Source organism: Annulohypoxylon truncatum, assembly GCF_022578515.1.
Source record: "Annulohypoxylon truncatum strain CBS 140777 unplaced genomic scaffold F4807scaffold_9, whole genome shotgun sequence".
In the NCBI taxonomy this organism is placed as follows: Eukaryota; Fungi; Ascomycota; class Sordariomycetes; order Xylariales; family Hypoxylaceae; genus Annulohypoxylon; species Annulohypoxylon truncatum.
This window is the reverse complement of record NW_025953795.1, coordinates 410,570-434,126: the sequence shown is the minus strand read 5'-3', so window position 1 is coordinate 434,126 and position 23,557 is coordinate 410,570. Positions and strand designations below refer to the sequence as shown.

Below are 23,557 nucleotides of genomic sequence, written 5' to 3'. Positions count from 1 at the left end.
AACAAGTAATCGAGCGCATCGATTACGCGCCTTAGAAATAAATGCTTAGGCAGCTTAGAAGAGACTCATAGCCCTAGAGGATATGGAGCTGTTTACATCTTTCAGAAATCAGGGGTAATGTTCTAACTGGGAAGAATGAGTTGTAGGAAGCACTAGAGACTTAAACGTGCCGATAAAACATTATTTTCCAATGAAACTCTTATTTTAGCCAACTCTATGATGTGCTGCTGAATAATTACTTGCCGTGTCTGTTCTAGAAACCCGGATTTCCGTAGTATACGTGGAATAGAATTCGTCATGGGCGACCCAACCCTAACCCTAACCCTTGATATATCTCCGGAAAACTAGATTGAATGTGTCATTAATGCAATTCTCTCCAGAGGTTCTCAACTTGCCAACACAACAGGTTACTTGGACCAGGAGCCAGAGTAGAAGGGCTAGTGCATGCTTCACTTTCTCAGATCATCATGAAAACTAGAGCAAAAGAGATGCTACGGACTATGAACAAATTCCGTATCATGACACATGAAGGTACCAACCGATTTCAACTTTACTTCATTGTAATTGCAATTGGTCAGCTGTCATAACATCCATATTCTACCCTCAAAGTATGTACAAATTCTCTCAACGGCGCTGGGTTCTGCTTTATACCTTGTTTTGACTGCAGGGCGTTGACTAGACCATTACCTACATAATCATGTTAAGCATGACCGATACTTACTAAGCAAATACGGCATTGTGAGATGACTAATCGTCATGGCAAGATATCCCTAGGTAATCATTCTTGTAAGAATTTCTGGCTAATGAACTCTAGTAGTCTTGATGACCATGACAACACCAAAGCGGAAAAGCTGTATTGAAGTTTTATACTATACCTATGAATTGTATAAAAGACATGGGTAAGACTTCGCGAACCTTCTTTGCAATAGACAATGTTCAATAAATTGTAATTCAGCCACTTTACTCAAGTAATTATTCCTGACATCGGAGCACCCCGATGAATTTAGTAAGCACGAGCCACAACTCCTGGATTATATAATCATACAAAAATCTATCACCTCATCAATCATTGGAAGCACAACACGAAGTCAAGGCATACAAGCCGGTGATCTTAGTTACGACAATTGTCTACTCTTCGAGGCCGCCCTTTTCCCAATGGCCGCGATGGTCGCACTGCCCATCAAGTCCAAGACAGCCACATCGCCTCAAACTTCTTTGGCGAGCTAGGCGCGTAGCTCTACCTCCACCAACGAGTCCGCGCCGCAGCGACGGGTAGTGGCTACCGTATCCAGCTCGTCGTGCTTGAGCGATAGCGCTGCCGCCATTTTCTGCGTAAACGCCTCGGCGACAGCTCCAGTAGAGACACCAAAAAAGTTCTAGAATTGGCATCGCAACCCCCCCTAAGCGCGTCATCGCTTTCTCCATAGATGATAGGCGAACAGGGAGAGGATCTTTGTCCATCCTCAGTTGCTCAAGTACTGCAATAAGAAGGCGAGTTCCTTTCGAAAAGCGTTTATCGTGTTCTTGAACATCTTGTTTAGCAGAGCCCCTTTCGGTTTGTGGCGTGTTACAGCTATGCATAATTCGATTCAGCTTCAAACGACAGGTAATCAAGTCATTAGATGTCGACCGAAAGGGTGTGCGTGTTTCTTCTTTTCCCCTTCCCGCCTGGGCGAATTTGTTATTTGTGTCCAGCGCCAGGGACGATAGGTAGCAAGGGGCTCTGCCTCGGCACGGCACATGTTCCTCTATGTTGGCTGCACATATCGCTTCCATACGAGGTGGGTCCTCGAAACGGTCAAATATATAGGTATATAAAACGTGCGGAATATTTTTAACATCTTAAGATAGGTACAGCTTTCCCTCTTCTCCCCTTTCTTATCCACGTAGCTAACAGACCAGGTAAATCAAGATCCCCATCCTAGGCAGTCATCAACTATGAGCAAGCCAAAGCCTGCTTTTCCTCTGTCTTTCATGGAAAAACTATCACCTGCCGTGTTTTTGCATCGCCCTATGGTTGACGACTCGGCTTCAGAAACACTGGAAGCCTCTCGGCGGAAGGATCCGCAACTCGTACTTCTGCTAGGATGGATGGATGCGCGCGACGCACATCTAGCACGCTACATTGATCACTACCGCTCACTGGACCCAATATTAAGTATCCTGCTAGTCAAGGCTCGACTCGCAGCCCTTGTATGGCCCAGTATTGGATCGCGCGACGCGGCGCCAGCTGTTACGCCTCTACAATTCATCTTAAATACACAAGCTTTTCAGAACTTAAGTCGTTCGCAGCTGCTCGTTCACACTCTCTGGGGGCGGTTCCTGTTCCTTATACCACCTATACAATCACTTCTCGCAGCAGCGCGACAGCGAGGGAGAAGAGGCCTGCATACCCATACATGCTACCATCTTCGACTCGACGCCCGGGGTCTGGAGCTACCAGTTTAACAAAGACGTCTTGACGGCCTCTTTCAAGCCCGGGTGGAGACGCCTCCTTGCACTTCTCGTAGCGCACCTGGTTGCGATGACATGCTGGGTCCTAATCCGAATCTTTGGCGTGCCCGACAACCAGCGTACGTGGTCGGTAGCGCACAACGACCGGCGGAAGAACCGCGAAAAGTGCCGGACCTACATATACAGTGATGCTGACAGAATCTGCCCTTCGAGCGCGGTTGAAGCTCACGCGGCGGAGGCCATGATGAAGGGGTTCGATGTCAGACTAGAGCGCTTTCAAGGCAGCGGGCACGTCGCAGACATGAGAACGGATACGGACCGCTACTGGATGGTCATACGGAAGACATGGGATAGTGCCAAGAATGGATAGTTTCTTGTATTTGGCTCAACTTGAACGAAAATCCTCGGAATACCCCCCTGAGAAGCAAACAACAACCTACGTACCTACGTAGGTTAAACTCGCTTCATTGTCCTAAATCCATGCCAAGATAAGCAGCACGATCTGAGTTGTTCAGCATGCTTCCAGGTTGGAGAATACCTAATAAGGAAAAGCTAGAAGCTTCTAATCATGGCAATGTGCATAACATGTTGGTACTTAGTTAACGGCACAGACGTGCCTAGGATGGGGCTTTATTTACATCCGATAGTTACACGGCAGGCAAGCAGCCAGCCACCTTCCCCTTTACATAAAGCTTGAAGCAAACCATCAACATTTACAACTGTTTTTATGTCTCGTTATTCCTAATCGTGTCTAGTGTATGGGCGCGCCAGCCTGGTGCAGCTTTTTACATTTCTCCGGCCCAACCGTCATTGGACGTATCGTCAAACCGTTTCCTGTGCACTGTTCGTGTACTTCGGCAAGTATGCGGCAACGGTTGAGCTCAAGCCATCGTTTAGTCTTAAGCCAAGTAGCGAGAAAGACCGGTTCATCATAATCCATCCGGCCAAACAACCTGTGTACGGAGGTATTCTAGTCTGTGACCCTGCTATTAATCCGGTCAACATTGGTGCTGTATGGTTCCCAAAGCCGATCAACCATTTGGATCGGCATCAGCGCGGGCGCCGTGTGTTTCTTCATCTTCATGGCGGTGCATACTTTCCCGGAAGCGGCCGCGATATAAACATGAGCTTCGGGGCCTCGTTGCTACTTCGAAATTCCCCAGGCAGCGCCGTCTTTTGTCCAGAGTACCGTCTATCCTCCCTTCCCGGAGGCCGCTTCCCGGCTGCTTTACAGGACGCCGTCGCAGCATATGCCTACCTCGTCACCCAGCTTCAAATTCCAGCAGGCGACACTATCTTATCGGGTGATTCCGCAGGGGCACATCTCGCGCTTACACTGCTTCGATACATCAATGCTCATCAAGACTCTTTACCCGAACCTGCGGCCATGCTTCTCTAGAGCCCGTAGCTCGACATGACGATAGGTGTGGAAGCCGCCGACCATAGGCCTGCCACCAAAGTTGACCACGTCGCGCCGGAGCTCATAGCGTGGACGTATCGGGAATCTTTGCCAGGCGAAGACACAAAAGTTCCCCGCAATAACCCGTATCTCTCACCTGGCATAGTGGTCATTCCTACGCGAGTTCCTATCTAGGTACAGTGGGGAAGCGTTGAGATCTTGAAAGAAGGTATTGAAAAGTCCGTGCGGATGAATGGTTCGGGTAATGATGGCGAATTAGAAGGTTGCCTTCGTACGTTTGAGGTTCCTGATGCCCCTCACGATATTTTTGCACTGGCTCCGCTATTGGGATGGAAGGCAGAGACATCAAAAGCGGTGGCAGAAGCTATTCGCTTTCTGGACAGTAGAGGTTTATGATGACAGTTTTAGATTCCTAGGTATTCTTTTTTCTGTCAGACGAGGAAAAGATAGGATCCGAGGTTAAGTTTCCTTCGAGAGGAAATATTGGTTTGTTCTTAAATACCCACATGGTGTAAGTCGCGCCTTCTACACAGAGCAGAGGTACTACGATTCCAATAATTCTCGTAATTGTATCAGATACCTTCCTATATTAAGCTGATTGAACCAAGGCGGACCACTTTTTAATTACTTTAAATAATTAACATCCATAAAAATTGATGAAAGTCAAGTCAAAAAGTCTAAGTTAGATATGTAGGTCTGGGTGTAGAAAGTACCTAGGTACTCCGTTCGGCAACAGATCCGATCATTTTGAATGTCTCGAGATCTCAGACCCATTTCCCACGTGAACTCAGCCACCTTACGTAAGTAATTCTCCGTGCCGGCCCCGCAGCAGATCATCCACGTATCGAACTAAGCCCCAAGCGTTTACGTAAGCATCAGATGTTTCAGTCTAGGCTTTCCGCATGGATGCCAATTAGTGCCAAAATTTCATGACCTCATCAATATCTGCCAATGCAATGAGGCCTGACAACACAACACGCGGTCAAGGCACACAAGCCGGTGATCTGGTTGGCCGCGGCTTTCCACGTACTTCTCGAATGAACGGGCCCATTAAACCCTTGAATGAAGTCCACATGATACCACACGCGCCCACCGCATTGGTTCGCGCACTGGTTGACACGTCTTACAAGATCTCAAAACGTCTTCTCTACGCCGATGCTGGGGTGATTGACCGATCTCCAGCTATGTACGCCATTGCAAGCCGTAAATAACGGGTCACCAAGAATCCTGATTTGTGGCGGCGATCTGTGACCAGCCTGATTATTGGCCTGCGTTCGGGCAGTTCAGGGTGAACCTAGTATCTAGCCTACCTAATCTAAGTGGCTTCATTGCTTGGCCTACTTATGAAGTATGTAAGTCCGGGAGGCGTCATAGCTCCGGTCGTGAATCAGACTGGACAGCTCCAGATGCCGATAAATACCTGATTAGTTGCCCGAAAGGAAATCTTGGAAAAGTTATAAAATCCCATCTTCTCGATCTTTGACCTCTCCCGATTAGTAGATCACCCATCTACGTAGTAACTGACTACACCTTCTTGCATATATCTTAGCAGACCTCTAACAAAGAACCGACATATCCACACGGGCAAAATGATTATAACTGACATCTTTTCTATGATCCTCCGCCTCGCGGAGCTGGCGTTCGCCGCGATCGTCGCCGGAATCAATGGCCAATACCTTCACGACGTCCACAACACCAGCAGCTGGAACCAGGGCCGCTTCATCTACACGGAAGTGGTAGCTGCTCTTGCCATCTTCCTTGCCATCATCTGGCTCTTCCCATTCGCCGGAAGCTTCACCCACTGGCCTGTTGATCTCATCATTTCTCTCTGCTGGTTTGCCGCCTTCGGCCTGATAGTTAACGTGAGTCATCTCCATGTTATTACATAGGAAACTGCAGTAGATGCTAATATCCTGGATAGTCTCTCGACGGCGGGTGCGGACGTGCCTTTGACTGGCGCAATGTGTCTTTCCGCAACGGCGATCAGTGCGGAAAGTGGAAAGCCGTCATCGCCTTCGCTTTCTTGTCTGCTATATGCTGGCTCGTCTCGACCATCATCGGCATCTTCTGGGTTCGCGAGAAGGAAACCCGTGCCTACCGCCGCCGCAATTGGTACAGATCTCGCGTCTAAGGGCCCCCTGAGATGAATCGACAACTTGCATCTCACAATTCCTTAATGGTGTACTGTGACTTAATCCAACGAACCTTATGGCTTAATGTCACTCGCCGGATTACCAAATTTTCTCGAGTCCCACACATGACGGCGTTGGGGTTGGGGGTTTAGGTTGGCTTGATATTGTTAGGTATTTTGGGACATTGTTCAGCACTGGCGCTTATGGAAATGAGCGTATATTATTATCACGAAAGATACCCGGAATAACGGAATATAAATCTAATACCTTTTGGAATACCTGACCACCAGACTTAAAGTGAAATAGATTTAGAAAATCACTCAGATGACAGAGCTGTGAACCATTTAGGAAATCTTAAAGAAGGAAAGGGTCATAGCATGGACAATTGGATACCAGAGCCGTTGAATTGCCTCTGTATACTCACGCCCAAACTCTCTTCTCTTGAAAACGACCTAATTCCATGAGGAATAGTCTTTGCAGGGGTAGCATTCTTCGTTGCCTCTTTAAATTTTTATATGTCGCTAATCTCGAGCGACATCGTTGACCTTGATGCTTTCTGCTTGCCATGAAGCCATTTTTTTCCGTTCTTACCTTAAGCAAACAGACGAAACTTCATCGTTGCGGTGGCTTTAGGAGTCAAAAAACTCCTCGCATCCACTGCAATCAGATCTAGCGCGGATCACGCCCCCTTCTCTACTCCCTAGCGAAGAGGCCTGACTACCGCCCCAGCACGCATCGACGCTGTTGATGCTAACAGGGGTGTCACTCTTCGAAGTGCCGTCTGATTTGGTATCGCCTTCGAGAATTCGCTCGTTCTGCTTGATTTCTTTCAAGTCCAAACGCCTCTTCTCTGCATACCGCTCACGGATTTCATCGATAAGCTGTTTAAACGCCCAAAACTCATCGGTAGTAACACGACGCTCCCCAGGGTCAAGCTCGTCATCGGGCATATACATCCGCTGCGTAATTGATAGCATAGGAGTAATTTCAAACATGTTGGGCATATCAGGGTCTATACAGCTGATCATAGCGCGGCGGAGAACCTCGATAGACTCAAGTTTTGGTGATATCGACGTATAATGTAATATACTAGACTGATCGACGTCAAGAACATCTAGTCGGGCACCTGCGTCGATAAGCAAGTCGAGAAGGATAGTATTCCGGTTCCCAAGCGCCATCATGATAGGAGTTGTTCTATTGGGGTTCTCTTGGTTATTGATATCAAGACCGATACTGATAAGACAAGGCAAAGACTCTGCCCATGAACTTTGAGTCATCTTGTCAAAAGTCCAGTCATAATAGTGCTTTGACGCCCAATCGAGTGGGGATTCCAAGCCAAAGTGTGTGAAACAATTGATGTGCCCCCCGTGATCCGATAGCAACCGCAGAATTTGCGGTTTTCCAAATGCCCTATAAATCGCCGTTGTCCCATCATTCGGACTGGCTAGATTAACATCTGCTCCACTGTTTAGAAGCAATTCGGCGATATCAACGCAATCCATCCACGCAGCCATAGCAAGCGGCGTAAAATGGGCCGCAGTCAAAAGATTTGGCTCCGCTCCAGCTGCTAGTAATGCCTGCACTGCATTATTATCATTCCTGTATATCGCCCAGTGCAAGGGCGCGTATCCGCAATCGCCAAGGCGGTTCAAACCAGCTAGTCCTGATGAAAGAAGAGTATCAACCCTCCCTTGCAAAATAGCTTGATACTCGTGTGTATTCAACCCCAACGGCGATAAAAATTCTTCCAATATACGCTCATGTTTCCGTTGCTTGCGAGTGCTCTTCCATAGCATTATTTCCTTAGCTATCGATGACACTGTGCTTGTATGAATTAGCTACGTTCCCTGTGAAGTTTAGTCCTGGCAATGTTTAACATACCGACTGAACACATCTTTTGAATGAAGGTCACAACCTTGTTGGATGAAGAACTTGGCCATTTCAAGACGACAATATTGAATTGCAACCTATCTCTTTTAATTAGCTTTGTCAGATCTAAGATTGAGGTCCTTCTCTCACTATAGCAAGCGTCCCTCCCCGTTCATTAACATCCGTACAAAATATATCTTTCTTCGCCATATGAGCTCGAATCCAGCGCATGTCGCCGAACTGTATAGCTCGCCAAACTCTATGTCGTCCAAGGACCCTAGGAACCCGAAGATGAAGCGATGAGCCAGATCCAGTAAGGCTAGTCCAAGAGACAGCGATCTCGATTGAACGTGCTAAAAGCCACAGGGGAAAAGTATAATAGAGCCGTAAGGATGATGGTGATTTCGCTTTACAGGAAATTGCATCACATTGAATGTTCTGAACGAGTGGTATTGTATTATACTCCAGGAATAGGCCACCAATCAAGGAACTAAGCCAACTCGGTGACCGCGATCGCTTAAGTCGATGACAACTGCACATACAAGGGGACGAGCAAACCGGAACGAGAAAGGCGCTTAGGTACACTACTAGCCACGAAGTAGATCTCTTGAGATGGGGTTCAGTGTCGATGTGATCGGCTGTAGGTCTGGAGACGGCCTCTGCTAGGCCTTGGTTGAGCTGAGCGATGGAGCCCTGAAGCTCCCTGTGAAGCGCTTGGTTTTCTTCCCGCACCGATTCATATTGAGCTTGAAGCAAGGAAATATTCTGCATTGAGGTACACAGTGCTTCCTGTATGTTGATGGTGAGCTTGGTTTGCTGGTGCCTAAATGCTGTCAGTTTAATGCCATAAATCCAGAGATGTTTACGTGCGTACGCCTGAGATGTAGTAAAAGCTGAGAAGCACAAACTCAGATCTTGTCTAGTCTGTCTGGCTTTTCGTTGAAGCTTCGCGATGTTATCTTTCTCCCTTTGCCATCTCCACTTCGAAATATTCTCTTTGTCGTTAGCTTTTCGCTTTTCGCTCTGTTTCTTAGGTGTTTTCAGCCGATCGCATATGGCTTCCAAATCCTTGGTTGTCTGGGCCAAGTCATCTTTTAAAGAAACAAGGATGCTGGGATCGAGACCTTCGAGAGGGATATGGGAAGTCGTGGTCGATGGCGGGCCATCAAACTCTTGAAGCACCGTCTTGACCTGTTCGGCTACCGCCTGCAAGGTGGAAAGTTCGTTTAAAAGCCCACTAAACTCGAGGGGTATCTGGCCTAACGAGCGGAGGAAGTGAATACCTTTTGCGATTCCCACCGTTGCCTGGATAAGAGCGATGGTGCTGGCGGTGACCGAGAGCGGATCCATGGTGTCTTTGCATCTGAGTTCTTCAGGTGGGAAAAGGCATCATTATCCAACACCCAGTTGCTTATGACCCCGCTTCTGTCCGCATCGCTATGGCCGACATAGAAACGTTGACAGTTCCATAAGGCTGACAGCAGAGAAAACGGCTGGGCTTACTGCAAGGCAGTCTATAACCATACGCTAGCATCAACTTAGCCCCAACTAACTGAGGCTGCGCATATGGAGTTCAAGGCATTTTCTCTATATTAACATTGATAGATTCACTTGAGGCTTTCCCGTAGTAAGTTGCCTAGTAGATGGAAAGAATAGGGATGTCTCAGACTAACGTATTATGTAAGCAGTTGTTTTGATTGTTAACAGCCTTCTATTGGCCATGGGACCAATCCTTATTAAGGCGATTACTTCGCTATTAGAATAGGTTGATCTACGCCTATACTCGGGTATATGAGAATAGAGAGAATGATAGTTTGGACGTACAATGTGCATATGGTGAATTTTTAGAAACATGACGACATTAGCCATACTCGAATTAATCCCGTTTCCCCTAGCCATCGGATCTAATGTAGGTACCCAACCAGCCGTAGCAAACCGACTCCCCTGATCCCAGTATCTTCAAGGATACTATTCTTCCTAGCAAGCAGATGGTCATTTCATGCCAACGACATATTGAACTAGTACGTACCTAGTCCAACAAGCCCGTACAAGCAGACCAGCGACAATAAAGAAAGCGTAAGTAATCAAAGGCCGAATTAATCGTCAGTTGCGTGGCGTCCCATCGGCTGTAATTCGTAAGGCAAATCCGCTTTGGGTACAGTCATGTCTTATTGCAATATACACGTAACAGCCTGACTATAACCTTGCTTGTGATCGCCTGCAGGTGAAACAAAGACGTCCATATGGAAATCTTATTTGACGAGAATTACACAATGAAAAGAAGAAGTCGATAACTTGGCAATGAGAGATCTATGACAGCATCATGTGGGGCATATGAGGCTAAAGCATGGTGGGGTGACGCCACGTTGTGTGACTTCAAAGTGTCATTAGCCACAGTTTCAACCAGTAAACACCAAGGTAAGGAATCAGATAGGAACCAACTCCCATCTCTCAACAAGGAGGACTGTGAGATCTCCCCGGATACCGGCAATGGTTGATTCAGATTCACTTCATACTAGAGTATGAATCCAAACTTGAATACTAAGGTTACCAATCCAATCGGGCCATTCTCTTCCCACTACGTACGTAATACGAAACCAACGAACACCGGACGGGCTCTTTTAACTCTCCGCTAATCTTCATATTACCTGCCTACCGGTAACTGTTTGGAGATGGCCGCCACAAGTCTAGGTACTTCGTCTCCCACTATGACGCCAAGAGATGAGCCACAAGGCTCCTAAGTAAGTACATGAAAGGTAGGCGCACACGTCCGTAAATATGGATGTACATATGCAAGTAAGAGCTCCGAGGTTGAAGTCTCGGGGCCGCTAGGGCGGATAGCCACAGACGAGATTGAGCGCTAAGTACTTTTTGAGTTTATTCTACCCGAATCAGATCTCCCGGCAAGTTTCTAAAAGCGTGTATGCCCAGGATGACACTTCCTAAATCAGGGGTGATGACGATGGATGAAGTAAGAAAGGCTTTATCTAACTTTCTAGCTTCGTCATTTCCAATGATTGGGTGAAATCCTTCAACCAAGCCGTGGAAGGTGTACATGTAATTTGGCAAACACAGGAAGCTATGACTCCTGATCGAGATTATCGATGATGACATTCTGCGTCAAACTGAGAAAGGAGCATGGAAACATTGAAAATTGGGCAAGTGCAGCCTGCTTCACATCATATAAGAAGTCAACGTACCTCAGCTCAATCGGGTTGTTTTGTTTTCCATCATTATCATACCATCATACCACCAATTCTCATATTCGCCCACAACAACCTAAAAGCAAATCTTGACATTCAATACTAGCAACTTTAATTCAATAGAACATTATCAACATGTCTGGTGTTATCAATAAGGTCAAGGAAGCCGTCTCCGGCAACCACCACTCTTCTACTACCCAAGGTGCCCCCGAAGGCGCTCACGGACCTCACACCAGCCGTGTTGGTAACGCCACTGACCCGAGAGTCGACAGCGACCGCGATCACCGCGCTGCCCCTGGATCGACTGTCGGCGGCTCTCAGCCCTACACCACTGGTGATAACTACACCACTGGCACTACTGGCACCACAGGAACTACTGGTTCTAGCGGCTACACAGGCACAGGCGCAGGCACCACGGGACAGAACACCGCTGGGCCTCATCGATCAGACGTCGCTAACAAGGTCGACCCCAGAATCGACTCTGACCAGTCTGGTCGTTATGCAGGCAACGCCGCAGGCGACTACGGTGGCAGTGGCCGCGAAGGAGTTGCTGGCCCACACAACTCTCGCCTAGCCAACACTACCGATCCTCGTACGCCCCCAAGTTTCCCCAGAATAATTTTAGCATATGAACTGACTTGAATATAGGTGTCGACAGCGACCGAGATGGCAGCCGTACTGTTGGAAATACTTATGGTAGCTCTGGTACTGCTGGTACCACTGGCGCCGGCTACGGTACTACAGGCACCACAGGCACCACAGGCAACACCTATGGTAGTTCGGGAGGTGCTGGCTACGGTACAACTGGTGCTACTGGCACCACTGGTACCCACGGGACTCACGGGACTCATGGCACTCATGGCACTACCGGTACTCACGGTACTACCGGTACTACCGGCACTCATGGTACTCACGGCACCCACGGTACTACTGGTACTCACGGCACTACTGGAACTACCGGCACTGGCACACATGGTCATGGTACAACCGGAACAACCACTGGTACGCACGGCCAAGGGGTGACCGGAACGCATGCCGCTCACTCCGGTCCAGGTCCCGCTCCTGGCACCGCCGGTCCTCACAAGAGCGACATTGTCAACAAGTTAGACCCACGAGTCGATTCGGATCTCGACAATTCTAAAACGTTCGGCGGTAACAAGACTTACCAGTCGTAAGTAAGCATTTACCGCCTCATACCACTGCTTTCGACTGCTTTTTATATTGGAATGAAAATTAGTTAACAACTTCTGGAAGTGGGAACTCTGTTGCCAAAGATCCTACCGACGCTGCTCAGGTACCTCCTTCTACTATGCGGCAACATGTTGGCGAACCTGTGGTCGAACATGGCGATCATAAACATGGACGCAACCACAGAAATAATGCAGCAAGCGCTCAGGAAGGCCATAGGGGGTTGTGAGAAAGTACAGCTATCAGGTGAAGGAATGAATTGAACGGAATGAAACGATGGCTATGATTGTACGCTACAACCCTAAATAGTTTATCAAAAAAAAAAGTGAAAAAATTCTTTTTTCATTGTACATCGTGATAATGTCGGGATAATATATCATTTCGTAAATACGCCTAACATGTGAGGAACGACACCATACCATTGCTCTATTGGGGGTTGTCCAACATCGATCTTCTCCCAAGATCCTGCTTTTCGAATTGTCGTCTCCGTCGGCCTAGACAGCAAACATCCGCCGAGAAAGTACGGCCAGAATACGTTTACCACGCCTACCGAAGCGAATGTTAGAATGATACATTGATTTCTTCCCTTTCTCGCTTAACTACCTTCTAGGTATCTGGTAGAGGAAGGACTAAAAAGGGGTAAGTAAACATGGACTCACGTTGATACAACCGCATATACCAGCTATACTCGCAGCGCACGTGCTCGTACACGTACCATCTCCCGCCCTTCTTCAGATACGAGTACAGCTCGCGGATATTCTTCTCCGGCTCGGGGATGCTGCACAAGCACAAGATCGACACGACGCAGTCCACGCTGCCCTTCTCCACGCGCCCGTCCCAGGCGGACTCGTTGTCCAGGTCCTCGATGCCGACCGGCACGATCTGGTACACGTCCTCGAGCCCGGCGGCGGCGATCGCGCGCCGCAGGTGCGGGTGCTGGTTCGGGTTCGGCTCTACGCCGTAGACGCGCGTGATGACGCCTTTCTCGCCGTCGCTATTACCACCAGTCTTGCGCTTCGTCAACCCTTCCGCGACTTCCCCCTTTTCTTCCTCTACTTCTCCTGATCCTGGTTCTGGTGCCCGTATGTCGGCGACTTGCCGATACACGTCCACCCACATGCCGGCGCCGGCGCCGACCTCGATCACGGTGCCGCTGATGGGCGGGCCGACGGGCGCGTCCGTCACGTCGCCGCCCGTTGTCCGGCCTTGCAGTAGCGGGACCACGACGCGCGGGCCCGCGTTCAGGCGGATGTTGGGGCCCGCAAAGCCCGTCCAGAACTCGGTGAACCAGGCCTCGCGCAGGCGCGACGGGGAGAGCAGGACGGAGTACCGGCGCTGCTGGATCAGGGAGAGAATGGTGCGCGGCAGGTAGGAGGCGGAAAGGGAGAGGAAGACCCAGGGGTTTAGGAGCCCGAGGATGGTTTCTTTGAGGGTTTGAAGGGGGGTGAGGAGGGAGGAGGGGGATTGGGGTTGGGATAGGGGGGAGGATGAAGACATGGTGATTGAATGGGATGGGATGGTGTGTTGGCGAAAAGGGGGGATAGGGGTAGGTGGTAGGGGAGAGGGGAGAGGGGAGAGGAGAGGGAATGGAAGGAAGAGGAAGTGGAAGAGAAAGAGGAAGGGGAAAGGGGGTGGGGGACGGAAGAAGGCGGGAGTCGGGTCGTATTTATATTTCGCCTGCCCGTTAGTTAGCCTTGCTACGAAGAAAAAAGGATTTGACTCACAATATACTGTACGCGGTCCAGATGCCCTGACAGGGATAAATCAGCTTATACCCAGATTCAGCTTTAGTTCAGTTAGAGATGATTGGGACCCCTAGTCTAACTTTATAGAAATGTAACTTGTGCGAATATCTCCAAATCCTCATTGGTCAGCGTACCATATATCACACACCGTGCGAAAGCTCTATCGTTCGTACATTGCACACATCTATTGCGCCTCTATATCTATAATATAGGATCAGGTATCATTACGACCATTACAACTCATCTTTTCCCTCCTGAGCCGCGGGACCGGGCACTTCTGGCCTGCCGCTGTCCTTCTGCAGGTCGATGCCGAGCTTCCCCCGCCACTTCTGCCACACGGACCAGAACTCCTTTTCCATTCCGGATTCCATCTGGTCCGGCAGTATCACGACGTACTCGACGTACAGCTTCCCAAATTGGTATTGGTGATACACCGAGTCCCCATCCTCGCTCCATATTGGCATTCCCTCGCCCTCGACCGTCTCGACGTGTCCAGGCTGCACGACCTCCCCACGCTTGCGCCCTAGCCTGACGACGTGGCCGTCCAAATGCGTGATATTGCGAGTCCAATCGCCCATCCAGGCTTCCCGGAGAGACAAGACCTCGCGCCAGAAGAGGTCGTTGCCCTTGCGGCGGAAAAAGGTCCCGTCCACATGGTCAGGGTTCTCCTCGAAGTCGGGCTCCTTCTCAACTAAGGTGACGACGAGATCGCCGGCGATCCAGTCGGGGCTCGCGTCGGCCTCGTTCTCGTAGACGATCTTAGCATCGCGCGCAACACCGCGCTCGACCTTCAAGGACACGGTAGTCTGTTTGCGAAGAACCCTATTTCCGCCGCAGACGGGACACTTGTGCTTGATTGTCTTGCCACGGCCGCCGCAGGCGTCGCAGGTGGTCTGGATCTGTTGGAACATGCCCGGCGCCAGCTGGTGCTTGATGATACGGACACCACGACCGGCGCAGTGACCGCAGGTGTCGACCTGGCCGTCGGACGACCCCGTGCCGTCGCACTCTTCGCAGATCTGCTGCTTCTCCCACTGGAACTCGGTCTCGCGGCCGTTGTAGAAGTCGCGCAGGCTGATGCCGACCTTAACCTCCACGTCGTGGCCGCGCGGCTGCCCCCGCTGGTAGTGGCCCCCACCGCCGAAGAAGCGGCTGAACAGGTCGAAGGGGTCGTGGTGGTGCCCGCCGCCCTGGCCGCGCTGCTTCAGCCCTTCGTGTCCGTACTGGTCGTATATCTTCCGCGACTCGGGATCCGATAGCGCTTCGTAGGCTTCGGAGACCTCGACAAATTTGTCCTTGGCTGTTGGGTCACCTCTGAGAATGACGACGCATTAGCTACTGTTTTGGGGCGCTGGCTTTACGCTCTGCTGTGCAATGGAAGGGTGGATTTACGGATTCTTGTCTGGGTGGTATTTCTTGCTTAGTTGCTTGTATGCCGACTTGATTTGCTTTTCCGTCGCATCACGATTTACTCCTAAGATCTGGTGGTACGCCATTAGTAATAGGTCATTTATAGCTTCGGTGGCAAGATGAGAACAGACTGACCTTATAGAAATCCTCGGCGCAGAGAGCAAGCTGCGCTAGGATAAAGAGTAACCCGAAGGTCACCCATCGTAGAAGCATCGTGCCAAAAAATGGCGGCTTGCGCAAGCCTACTTAACCACCAACCACTAGGACTGGACAAGTGTCTTCCAATTCTAAATCCAGACGACAAAGATACCTGTAAATCCAATTAAGATATAGGTGATTCTATGGGCGACGCTGTAACACCTTTGAACAACAATCGTCCCATGAATGGAGATCGACGAACATGTGAGCTCTAGAATTGGCCAGCGTGGTATTTTGGGATATACGATTTGGGAAGTTTATTATGGTATGGAAATGGTTTAGAAGGGATCGAAAGATGCAGCTAGTTCTATTATAGCGTCGGCCCTCGCAAAATACCAGCGTGTCAACGTGGTAAAAACGGTAAGAACCCGCTGAGATGGGAAATCTGACCCGCTAAGATAAGATAAGCCCTGCTAACCTTATACAGTGGGGACATACGTCTGTCTTGGTAACGTTTGGTGATTTAATTGGCTACGACTTTTAGTTGACTCCATTAGATCCAGGCAGTCTAAAAAATACCTAGAACTTGGCCAACACCGAAAGCTTCCCGCGACAACTTTTAAGCTTCGTCACCGTTCACATCACCAACATCGAATTCTGCGACACTACCGCTACTCCTCAATGGGCTCAGATCTTGACGTAACTCTATAAGGCCCAAATATAAGGTCGAGGACTACAAAACCAAATTCCTTCCCCTATCGCCGTAGCAGCCCAGGTTCTCCCGCCGCTAGGCAACGAACGAGTCAACCAAGAGAACCAACTATGAGCGGCAAACGATACGCTTTCGTCCCCATGGACGCGGACGAAGTAGGCCCGCAAAAGGTTGAGAAGAAGTCTAAACACCGACGTCGCGACGAGGATAAAAAGTACAGTTCTCGTCATGACTCGCATCAAAAGTCTCATCGTACCCGGAGTCGCAGCCGCTCGCCCCGTCGAGATTCGCATAAATCAAAGTCGAAGTCAATACGAAAGCGCGATCAGGATGACTTCGATGATAGATGGGGTGACGAAGAGCCTGGAAGTGAGCCTGAGGCTTCCGATGACGGACGTGACGAGGAACCGGAATTTAAAGAGTCGGAACGTAAACGCGTGAAGTTAAGCCACGACGAGCGTGATGGGGAAGAAGGCGGTGCCGAATCTGATACCGAGCGCGACATAGCTGAGAGAGAGGCCTTTGCTAAGCGGCTGAAGGAAAGAGATGGAGGCAAGTCGAAATCAGAGGGTAGAGCAGATAAGGAACGTCAACGTCTAGCTGAGGATCTCGCTTCGAACAGAGCCGCCATGTCGGACTTTCGTCAACACTCGAGGCAAGCTTACCTGAAAAAGAGGGAAACGGAAAAACTGGCCTTGTTACGAAAACAAGTCGCCGAAGAGACTGAAGAGCTAAGGAGTGGAGTACGGTTATCCGAGCGAGAAAGAGCTGAGTTTGCGAAGAATCGAGAAATCCTGCGACTAGCTGAAGAACGATTACGAATCGATGATCATCGCGATGGATACTATATGCCGGAAGACTATATCACGGAGAAGGGGAAAATAGACAAGAAGCGAAAAGAGGATGCGCTGTACAAGCGATATGTCGAACGAGACGAATATGGCCAAGAGAAATTTACCACAGAACACGAGGAGTGGGAACGGGAGCAGACGCAAAAGGCAAAAGCCCAAATTAATAGGGCGGAAAGAGAATATGACGACCAATATGCTCCTGTTCTTGATCCAGATCAGTACATTCAGTGGACTCAGGCCACAACAATGACTGGTGATAGGAAGGCGTTAACACAGGAGGAAAGATTCTTACAAGCTCAACTTGATGCTGCGGAACACAAGGCCTTATCTATCCAGGAGACCAGAAAAAGTCTGCCCATCTACGTGTACCGGGATGAATTTATCAAAGCCTTAGAAACACACCAAATCCTTGTTCTCGTCGGCGAGACGGGTAGTGGAAAGACTACCCAACTACCGCAATACCTACACGAGGCCGGTTATACGAAGGGAGGCCTTAAGGTTGGGTGTACGCAACCTCGAAGAGTTGCCGCGATGAGCGTCGCAGCCCGAGTTGCGGAAGAAATGGGTGTTAAATGCGGGCAAGAAGTTGGTTATTCGATTCGATTCGAAGATAATACCAGTGATAAAACTGTCATAAAGTACATGACAGACGGTATGTTACTGCGAGAATTCATGACGGAACCGGACCTTGCGGGCTATTCAGCCCTGATGATCGATGAAGCCCACGAACGGACCGTGCATACCGATATCCTGCTTGCCTTGGTCAAAGATTTAGCTAGGGAACGACCGGACTTAAAACTCCTTATTTCTTCAGCTACGATGAATGCTGAGAAGTTTTCTCAGTACTTTGACGATTGTCCGATCTTCAACATTCCAGGACGCAAATTTGATGTTGACGTCTACTTCACCCCAGCCCCTGAAGCCAACTACTTGACAGCAGCTATCACGACCGTTTTCCAGATTCACTCTACTCAAGGCGCGGGTGATATATTGGTGTTCTTAACTGGTCAAGATGAAATCGAGGCCGCGGAACTGCAACTGACCGAGACCGCAAGAAAACTTGGCAATCGAGTGAAAGAGTTAATTGTCTGTCCCATCTACGCCAATCTTCCCTCCGATCTTCAGAGCAAGATCTTCGAACCTACTCCCAAGGGAGCTCGAAAAGTCGTTCTAGCTACCAATATCGCTGAGACAAGTTTGACGATTGATGGTATTATCTATGTCATCGATCCTGGGTACGTGAAAGAAAACGTCTTCAACCCAGCAACTGGGATGTCAAATTTAGTCGTCGTACCATGTTCGCGAGCATCCGCAAACCAACGTATGGGACGTGCCGGTCGTGTTGCTCCTGGTAAATGCTTTCGTCTCTATACCAAGTACGCCTATGAGAACGAGATGGACGAGTCTACTACGCCAGAAATACAAAGGACCAATCTCAACAGTGTGGTACTGTTGTTAAAATCATTAGGCATTAATCAGCTTCTTGAGTTCGAATTCATGGACCCACCCCCAACCGAGTCTCTAATCGGAGCCTTGAACCAACTTTTCGCTCTTCAAGCCCTCAACCATAAAGGTGAACTTACCAAGGTTGGGAGGCAGATGGCCGAGTTCCCTACTGACCCGATGCTTGCCAAGGCCGTTCTTGCCGCCGACAAATTCAAGTGCGTCGACGAGGTGCTATCAATAGTGTCGATGTTAAGCGAAGCGTCGGCGTTGTTCTTCCGGCCGAAAGACAAGAAGATACACGCTGATAGCGCTCGCAACCGCTTTACCGTCAAGGAAGGCGGCGACCATTTGACGCTCTTGAATATCTGGAACCAATGGGTCGACAGCGACTTCTCGCCCATCTGGGCCCGCGAGAACTTCCTCCAGCAGCGCTCGCTCACGCGCGCGCGCGACGTCCGTGACCAACTGGCCAAGCTATGCGAGCGAGTGGAAGTGGCACCGAGCTCATGCGGAGCCGCCAACATCGACCCGATCAAGAAGGCGCTGACAGCGGGCTTCTTCCCGAACGCGGCGAAGCTGCAGCGCAGCGGGGACAGCTACCGCACGGTCAAGAACAACACAACGGTGTGGATCCACCCCAGCTCCGTGCTGATGAAGTCCGACCCGCCCGAGAAGATGGTGCTGTATTATGAGCTGGTCCTGACCAACAAGGAGTACATGAGGAATTGCATGCCGATCTTGCCTAAGTGGCTTAACGAGGTGGCGCCGCATTTTCATAAGAAGAAGGATTTGGAGGAGTTGGAGGAGAGGAAGATGCCGAAGAATAGGTCATGATGTGGCTGTGTTTGCATCAGGCCGGTGTGGTATTGGATATTTGATATATTGATACTGAGGCATAGGTTTTTTTATATCTAAACATTGTAGAAATGAAAATGGAAATGAGAATAAAATGAACATCAATGCTCGAACCGTGTATATCATCGTGGGTATGAGTTGCTTAGTTAGATAGTTCTATCGATTTTTTTTGGATCTACACGAGAATGCGCCCCTTTTACTCTTTACTTTCACTTTTTACTCATCTAACCCACCCGGCTCTCACCACATTAGGTAAGCGACAGCCCTCTTACTTCAGCAACGCCTCCTCTCCAGAGACCGGGACCAGCTCCTCGAAGCGCCGCAAGTCCATGGGCTTCTCCAGCAGCGGTACGACGAACGGGTCAAAGGTCTGCCAGTACGGGTTCTCGAGGTGATACTTCTGGCTCCCCTCGTTCTCGTACCGCTCCACGATCGTGAAGTCCTGGGGGTCGTGGACGGATTGCACTGGGGATATTTAGCACGTACCATGTTTTTTTTTTTTTTCGGGGGGGAATTGGTATAGTAATATGGGTATGGGGGTGAGAGATGAGAGGTGAGAGGATGACTTACTGACGAACCAGGAGATGGTCTCCTTGTCCTTGGAGTAGACGGCGGATGCTTCGTTGAGCTTGGCGTGGACTTTGGCGATGTTCTCCGCGCCGGGCTTGGAGCGCAGGTGCACGACTATTGTGTAGACCATTTTCGCGGTGGTGATATGGCTGAGAGCTGGTATGAGATTGTGAGATATCTGAGTGCTAGTGAGGGATTTGGTCGTCAGTGAGCCGCCTCCGCACTTTAGCTGGGATGGGACGACAAATGTGGTATAACGTAAGGAATCTAGTGTATGTGATTGGCTGAAGTGAGCTCTATCTATTAATAAGCTCTGCTTAGGTAAGGTTGTTGGAAACTTAACCCCTTTTTACACCTCTATCAAATATTTTCATCTGGATATTTTAAATCGCTATATTCCTCCTTTTAGATTTATACTCTTCCACTCCACTACTTATTTGACCAAAAAGAATAGTATTATCGCTTACATGAAAAGGTAGTAAGCGGACTGTTTGGCATATTCATCACCGGAGTTCCGAACTATGTGGTCAAGCCGTTCAAACATTACAAATCCCATCAACTTAGAAGTCTCAGAGATAACTTGGGGGACTGTAATGATTTAACTAGCTCTCGTTGCTAGCAAACGAATGTAAGAAGTTGAGAACGAAGTGTATCAGTATTTTATATTACGTATTGGTATCTTCCATGACAAATTGTCCCCTTCCCTATAACTGACGATGCAGTCTAATTCTTATATACAGTCACACTAGAAAAACGCTATGTTCATTTTTGTTCCCCTAGTTTTACTGCTAGCGAGTATAAAGCTCACCGCAGTTCCTATACCAAAACCAACAGAATCCTCTTTAGGGTTGTCTAGTAAACAGGCATCTTGAAAGCCGGGAAAGTGTACGTCCAGCTATCGATCGAAGCCTGGTCGGTAACACAATCGAAATCAGTCGTATTTCCAGACCACAGCGGCCGCTCGGGCCACTGGCACAGCATCTGCGTCTCGCCCTCGTTCGCGCCAGAAGCCACAGTAGCGTTGAGGCGCGTCGGCCGCACGCCGTTCTCGACCCAGTCGATCATGATCTGCATGTTGTTCTGCGGGTAAGGGCCCGGCTGCAGCGAGTTGGCGCCGCAGTGGCCCGCGCCGGGGATGAGGTAGAACTGGTACCAGTCGGCCATCGCGGCCTGCGCCTCCGCGTCCGTCAGGTTGCCGTACATGGTCGAGCGCACGGACTGGTGGTAGTGCACCGACGAGGCCGCCGGCACGGAGCTGTCCGATTCGCCGTGGTAGTGCAGAAGCTTGCCGCCCGAGGATTGGAAGGGCGTTAGGTCCGGCAGCGTGGTCTGCAAGCTGTCGAGGTACCGCACGAAGCCGATGTTCGTCCAGTTGACGAGCGTGTCGTAGGTGACGCCGTCCATGGTGGAGAGGTTGTCGAGGTCCAGGAGCTCGATGAACTTGGCTACGTACTCGCCGCCCGTGCTGGGGATGTTCAGCTCCCAGGCTCCGGTGTCGCTGTTGTAGGTCGTGGCGGCGTCGCCGAGCTGCGACGCGATCTGCCACGAGAGGTAGGCGCGCTCGCCGGCGCTGTTGTGCAGGCCGTCGTAGATGGCCTGGGCAACTGCCACACCCTCGGCAGTCACGGTGCCGTTCTGCGCCGGCTGGTAGCTGGTGGTGCTGCCCTGGGCCTGGCGCTTGTGGGTGCGCATGTTCATGGGGTGCAGGGTGGTTGACCGCTTCTTCTTGTCGAAGCCGAAGCCGAGGGAGGTGCTGTTTTCGGCAGCGCAATAATAAGACTCGCCGACGATGGAAGACAGGTTGAAGTTCAGCATGCACAGGTCCGTGCGGGAGACGACGCCGTCGGTGCGCCCGTCGAGCGGGTCGCAGGCGGCGATGGTGGCGTTGACGATCTTGTCGAGCTCGCACGGCGGCGGCAGGTAGCCGAGCGTGTGCTCAACGGCGGACGAGAAGACGTGCAGGACCTGCTGGTGCGCGTACCGGAAGGCGGGCGCGCCGGTCACCGCGCCGTCGTACTCGGCCCCGAACCGCTGCACCTGCGACATGCCCTCGCGCCCGCCGTCCGAGCACCCCTCGAAGTAGGTGTACACCTTGGTGCTGTCTGCTAGGCCGTAGAAGGCCCGCGTCAGCGGCTTGCCGACTTGGGTCATCTCGCCTAGGGCCTGGTATGCGAACATGTATGTCGCGTCCCACTGTAACGTTCGTTAGAAATTAGTCATTTCTCTAGAAAAAGTGGTAAGGAAATCTCGGTGTTACGCACGTTGATCGAACCATTGCCGTACAGGGCTACCTCGTCGTAGCTGTTGCTGAACGCGTCGTATCCGGCATCGGTAGCACCGCCGACGGCTCCGTAGGGAAGGCCGCCAGTAGCGTCGGTAGAGAGCGAGTAACCGCCTCCGCCGGCGACATAGAATCTGTTCTTGAAGTCGGAGGGCTGCGGGAAGGCGTACTTAACGACAACGGTGTCGTTCTTGCCTGTGTGAGTGTATTGGATCGTCACATTGCAATAAGTATACGTGGTAGAGCTAGCAGACGTCGAACCACCCGTGCTGCCAGCACCAGTTGTCGCGTTGTAGACGATGCTGGCCGTCACCGCTGAGGGGATCAGGTCGATTCCAAGAAGAGTGCCGTTGGCGGGAAGGGCGGCTTGCACGTTAGACACTGTGCAGACGTCGGAGATAGACGAGGTCGTCGTATTCGAGGCCGTCGCCAAAGCGGCGACCGCCGATAAGCCCAAAAATCTCTTCATCTTTCAAGAACGAAAGTATATAGGGAAAAAAGCGAACGTTAGGTTTGAGGTATGAAACTCCCTCGAGCTAGAAAGCTTGAAGCTCATGATGAAGCCCGGGAACGGATTTGAGTACTAATACATATAATCCACCCATGATCTTCTAGACCGTAGTATTGTGTCCAGTAGCTTAATTGACCCGGCATTCTGGCTCAGCCTCATAACATGATGCTATGAACATACTGGTTATGGTTCGGCTGCTCTCCTAGCTTACGAAAGAGTGCCGGGCGAAGTCGCGTCATGGCATACGTGGTGGACCGGCCGATAGCACCGGTTTGGTCCCAACGCAGCCGCCGTGGCAATGTTTATTCGGATCGTCACAACGGTCCCATGCCCGCCATGGGTTTTCCCATACTAGTGTAGCTTCGGCTTTTACACGACATACCCAACGGTGCCTAAGTTGAAGTTGGCTTAATTATGCGCAATAATAGATCTTGCCATGTCTGCCATGTCTAGTAAATTCTAGAGTCAAAGTTTCAAGTTCAACTCATAGAAAACCCTGTCCACCAGAGGACCTTACTCATGAAGCTTTAGCGTTGGACGGGCCATGGTGACTAGGTCGTATCATCATTCGGCATAACCCGTTGTCTATGTATAGGTTCAGAATTGGTAAATGGCTAGCTCAGCCAAGTCCCAGTGGTGCATTTTGCTCGTGGCAGCGAAGCTAGGTAGGGTCCGCCGCCGCGTCAGTCAGTCCTTTCATATCCCAATGGGGCCGAATTGGTGACGCGTCACCTAAAATGAACCTAACCCTCAGCTAAGCGCGTCATTAAGC

General features: G+C 50.2%; 8 protein-coding genes across 8 annotated transcripts; 3 read left to right on the top strand and 5 right to left on the bottom strand.

Moving 5' to 3' along the window:
• Window positions 1-1,034: 1,034 nt before the first annotated feature.
• Window positions 1,035-3,853, top strand: F4807DRAFT_473019 (uncharacterized protein; the record flags this gene model as incomplete). The annotated part of the gene is made up of 4 exons (XM_048003064.1): window positions 1,035-1,781; window positions 1,913-2,298; window positions 2,360-2,807; window positions 3,210-3,853. The coding sequence occupies exons 1-4, from the start codon at window positions 1,751-1,753 to the stop codon at window positions 3,851-3,853; spliced, it is 1,509 nt and encodes a 502-aa protein (XP_047856094.1). The 5' UTR covers window positions 1,035-1,750.
• A 967-nt stretch (window positions 3,854-4,820) lies between these two features.
• F4807DRAFT_418274 (marvel domain-containing protein) lies at window positions 4,821-6,271 on the top strand. The gene is made up of 2 exons (XM_047997296.1): window positions 4,821-5,736; window positions 5,796-6,271. The coding sequence occupies exons 1-2, from the start codon at window positions 5,464-5,466 to the stop codon at window positions 6,003-6,005; spliced, it is 483 nt and encodes a 160-aa protein (XP_047856093.1). The 5' UTR covers window positions 4,821-5,463; the 3' UTR covers window positions 6,006-6,271.
• Window positions 6,194-9,384, bottom strand: F4807DRAFT_394552 (ankyrin). Its single transcript, XM_047995939.1, has 4 exons — window positions 8,750-9,384; window positions 8,026-8,698; window positions 7,888-7,973; window positions 6,194-7,830 (listed from the first exon to the last, which is right to left on the bottom strand). The coding sequence occupies exons 1-4, from the start codon at window positions 9,223-9,225 to the stop codon at window positions 6,636-6,638; spliced, it is 2,430 nt and encodes an 809-aa protein (XP_047856092.1). The 5' UTR covers window positions 9,226-9,384; the 3' UTR covers window positions 6,194-6,635.
• A 1,717-nt stretch (window positions 9,385-11,101) lies between these two features.
• On the top strand, window positions 11,102-12,684 carry F4807DRAFT_394482 (uncharacterized protein). The gene is made up of 3 exons (XM_047995937.1): window positions 11,102-11,670; window positions 11,727-12,249; window positions 12,333-12,684. Exons 1-3 carry the CDS (start codon window positions 11,214-11,216, stop codon window positions 12,493-12,495), a joined length of 1,143 nt encoding a protein of 380 aa, XP_047856091.1. The 5' UTR covers window positions 11,102-11,213; the 3' UTR covers window positions 12,496-12,684.
• F4807DRAFT_394522 (S-adenosyl-L-methionine-dependent methyltransferase) lies at window positions 12,378-13,915 on the bottom strand. Its single transcript, XM_047995938.1, has 2 exons — window positions 12,926-13,915; window positions 12,378-12,812 (listed from the first exon to the last, which is right to left on the bottom strand). The coding sequence occupies exons 1-2, from the start codon at window positions 13,761-13,763 to the stop codon at window positions 12,643-12,645; spliced, it is 1,008 nt and encodes a 335-aa protein (XP_047856090.1). The 5' UTR covers window positions 13,764-13,915; the 3' UTR covers window positions 12,378-12,642.
• A 112-nt stretch (window positions 13,916-14,027) lies between these two features.
• On the bottom strand, window positions 14,028-15,968 carry F4807DRAFT_394467 (DnaJ-domain-containing protein). The gene is made up of 3 exons (XM_047995936.1): window positions 15,557-15,968; window positions 15,404-15,492; window positions 14,028-15,325 (listed from the first exon to the last, which is right to left on the bottom strand). The coding sequence occupies exons 1-3, from the start codon at window positions 15,632-15,634 to the stop codon at window positions 14,245-14,247; spliced, it is 1,248 nt and encodes a 415-aa protein (XP_047856089.1). The 5' UTR covers window positions 15,635-15,968; the 3' UTR covers window positions 14,028-14,244.
• Window positions 15,969-19,535: 3,567 nt separating this feature from the next.
• F4807DRAFT_418265 (uncharacterized protein) lies at window positions 19,536-20,401 on the bottom strand. The gene is made up of 2 exons (XM_047997295.1): window positions 19,994-20,401; window positions 19,536-19,888 (listed from the first exon to the last, which is right to left on the bottom strand). The coding sequence occupies exons 1-2, from the start codon at window positions 20,121-20,123 to the stop codon at window positions 19,692-19,694; spliced, it is 327 nt and encodes a 108-aa protein (XP_047856088.1). The 5' UTR covers window positions 20,124-20,401; the 3' UTR covers window positions 19,536-19,691.
• On the bottom strand, window positions 20,402-23,417 carry F4807DRAFT_418262 (tannase). Its single transcript, XM_047997294.1, has 3 exons — window positions 22,255-23,417; window positions 20,734-22,186; window positions 20,402-20,621 (listed from the first exon to the last, which is right to left on the bottom strand). Exons 1-2 carry the CDS (start codon window positions 22,741-22,743, stop codon window positions 20,846-20,848), a joined length of 1,830 nt encoding a protein of 609 aa, XP_047856087.1. The 5' UTR covers window positions 22,744-23,417; the 3' UTR covers window positions 20,402-20,621; window positions 20,734-20,845.
• Between the last annotated feature and the right edge of the window lie 140 nt (window positions 23,418-23,557).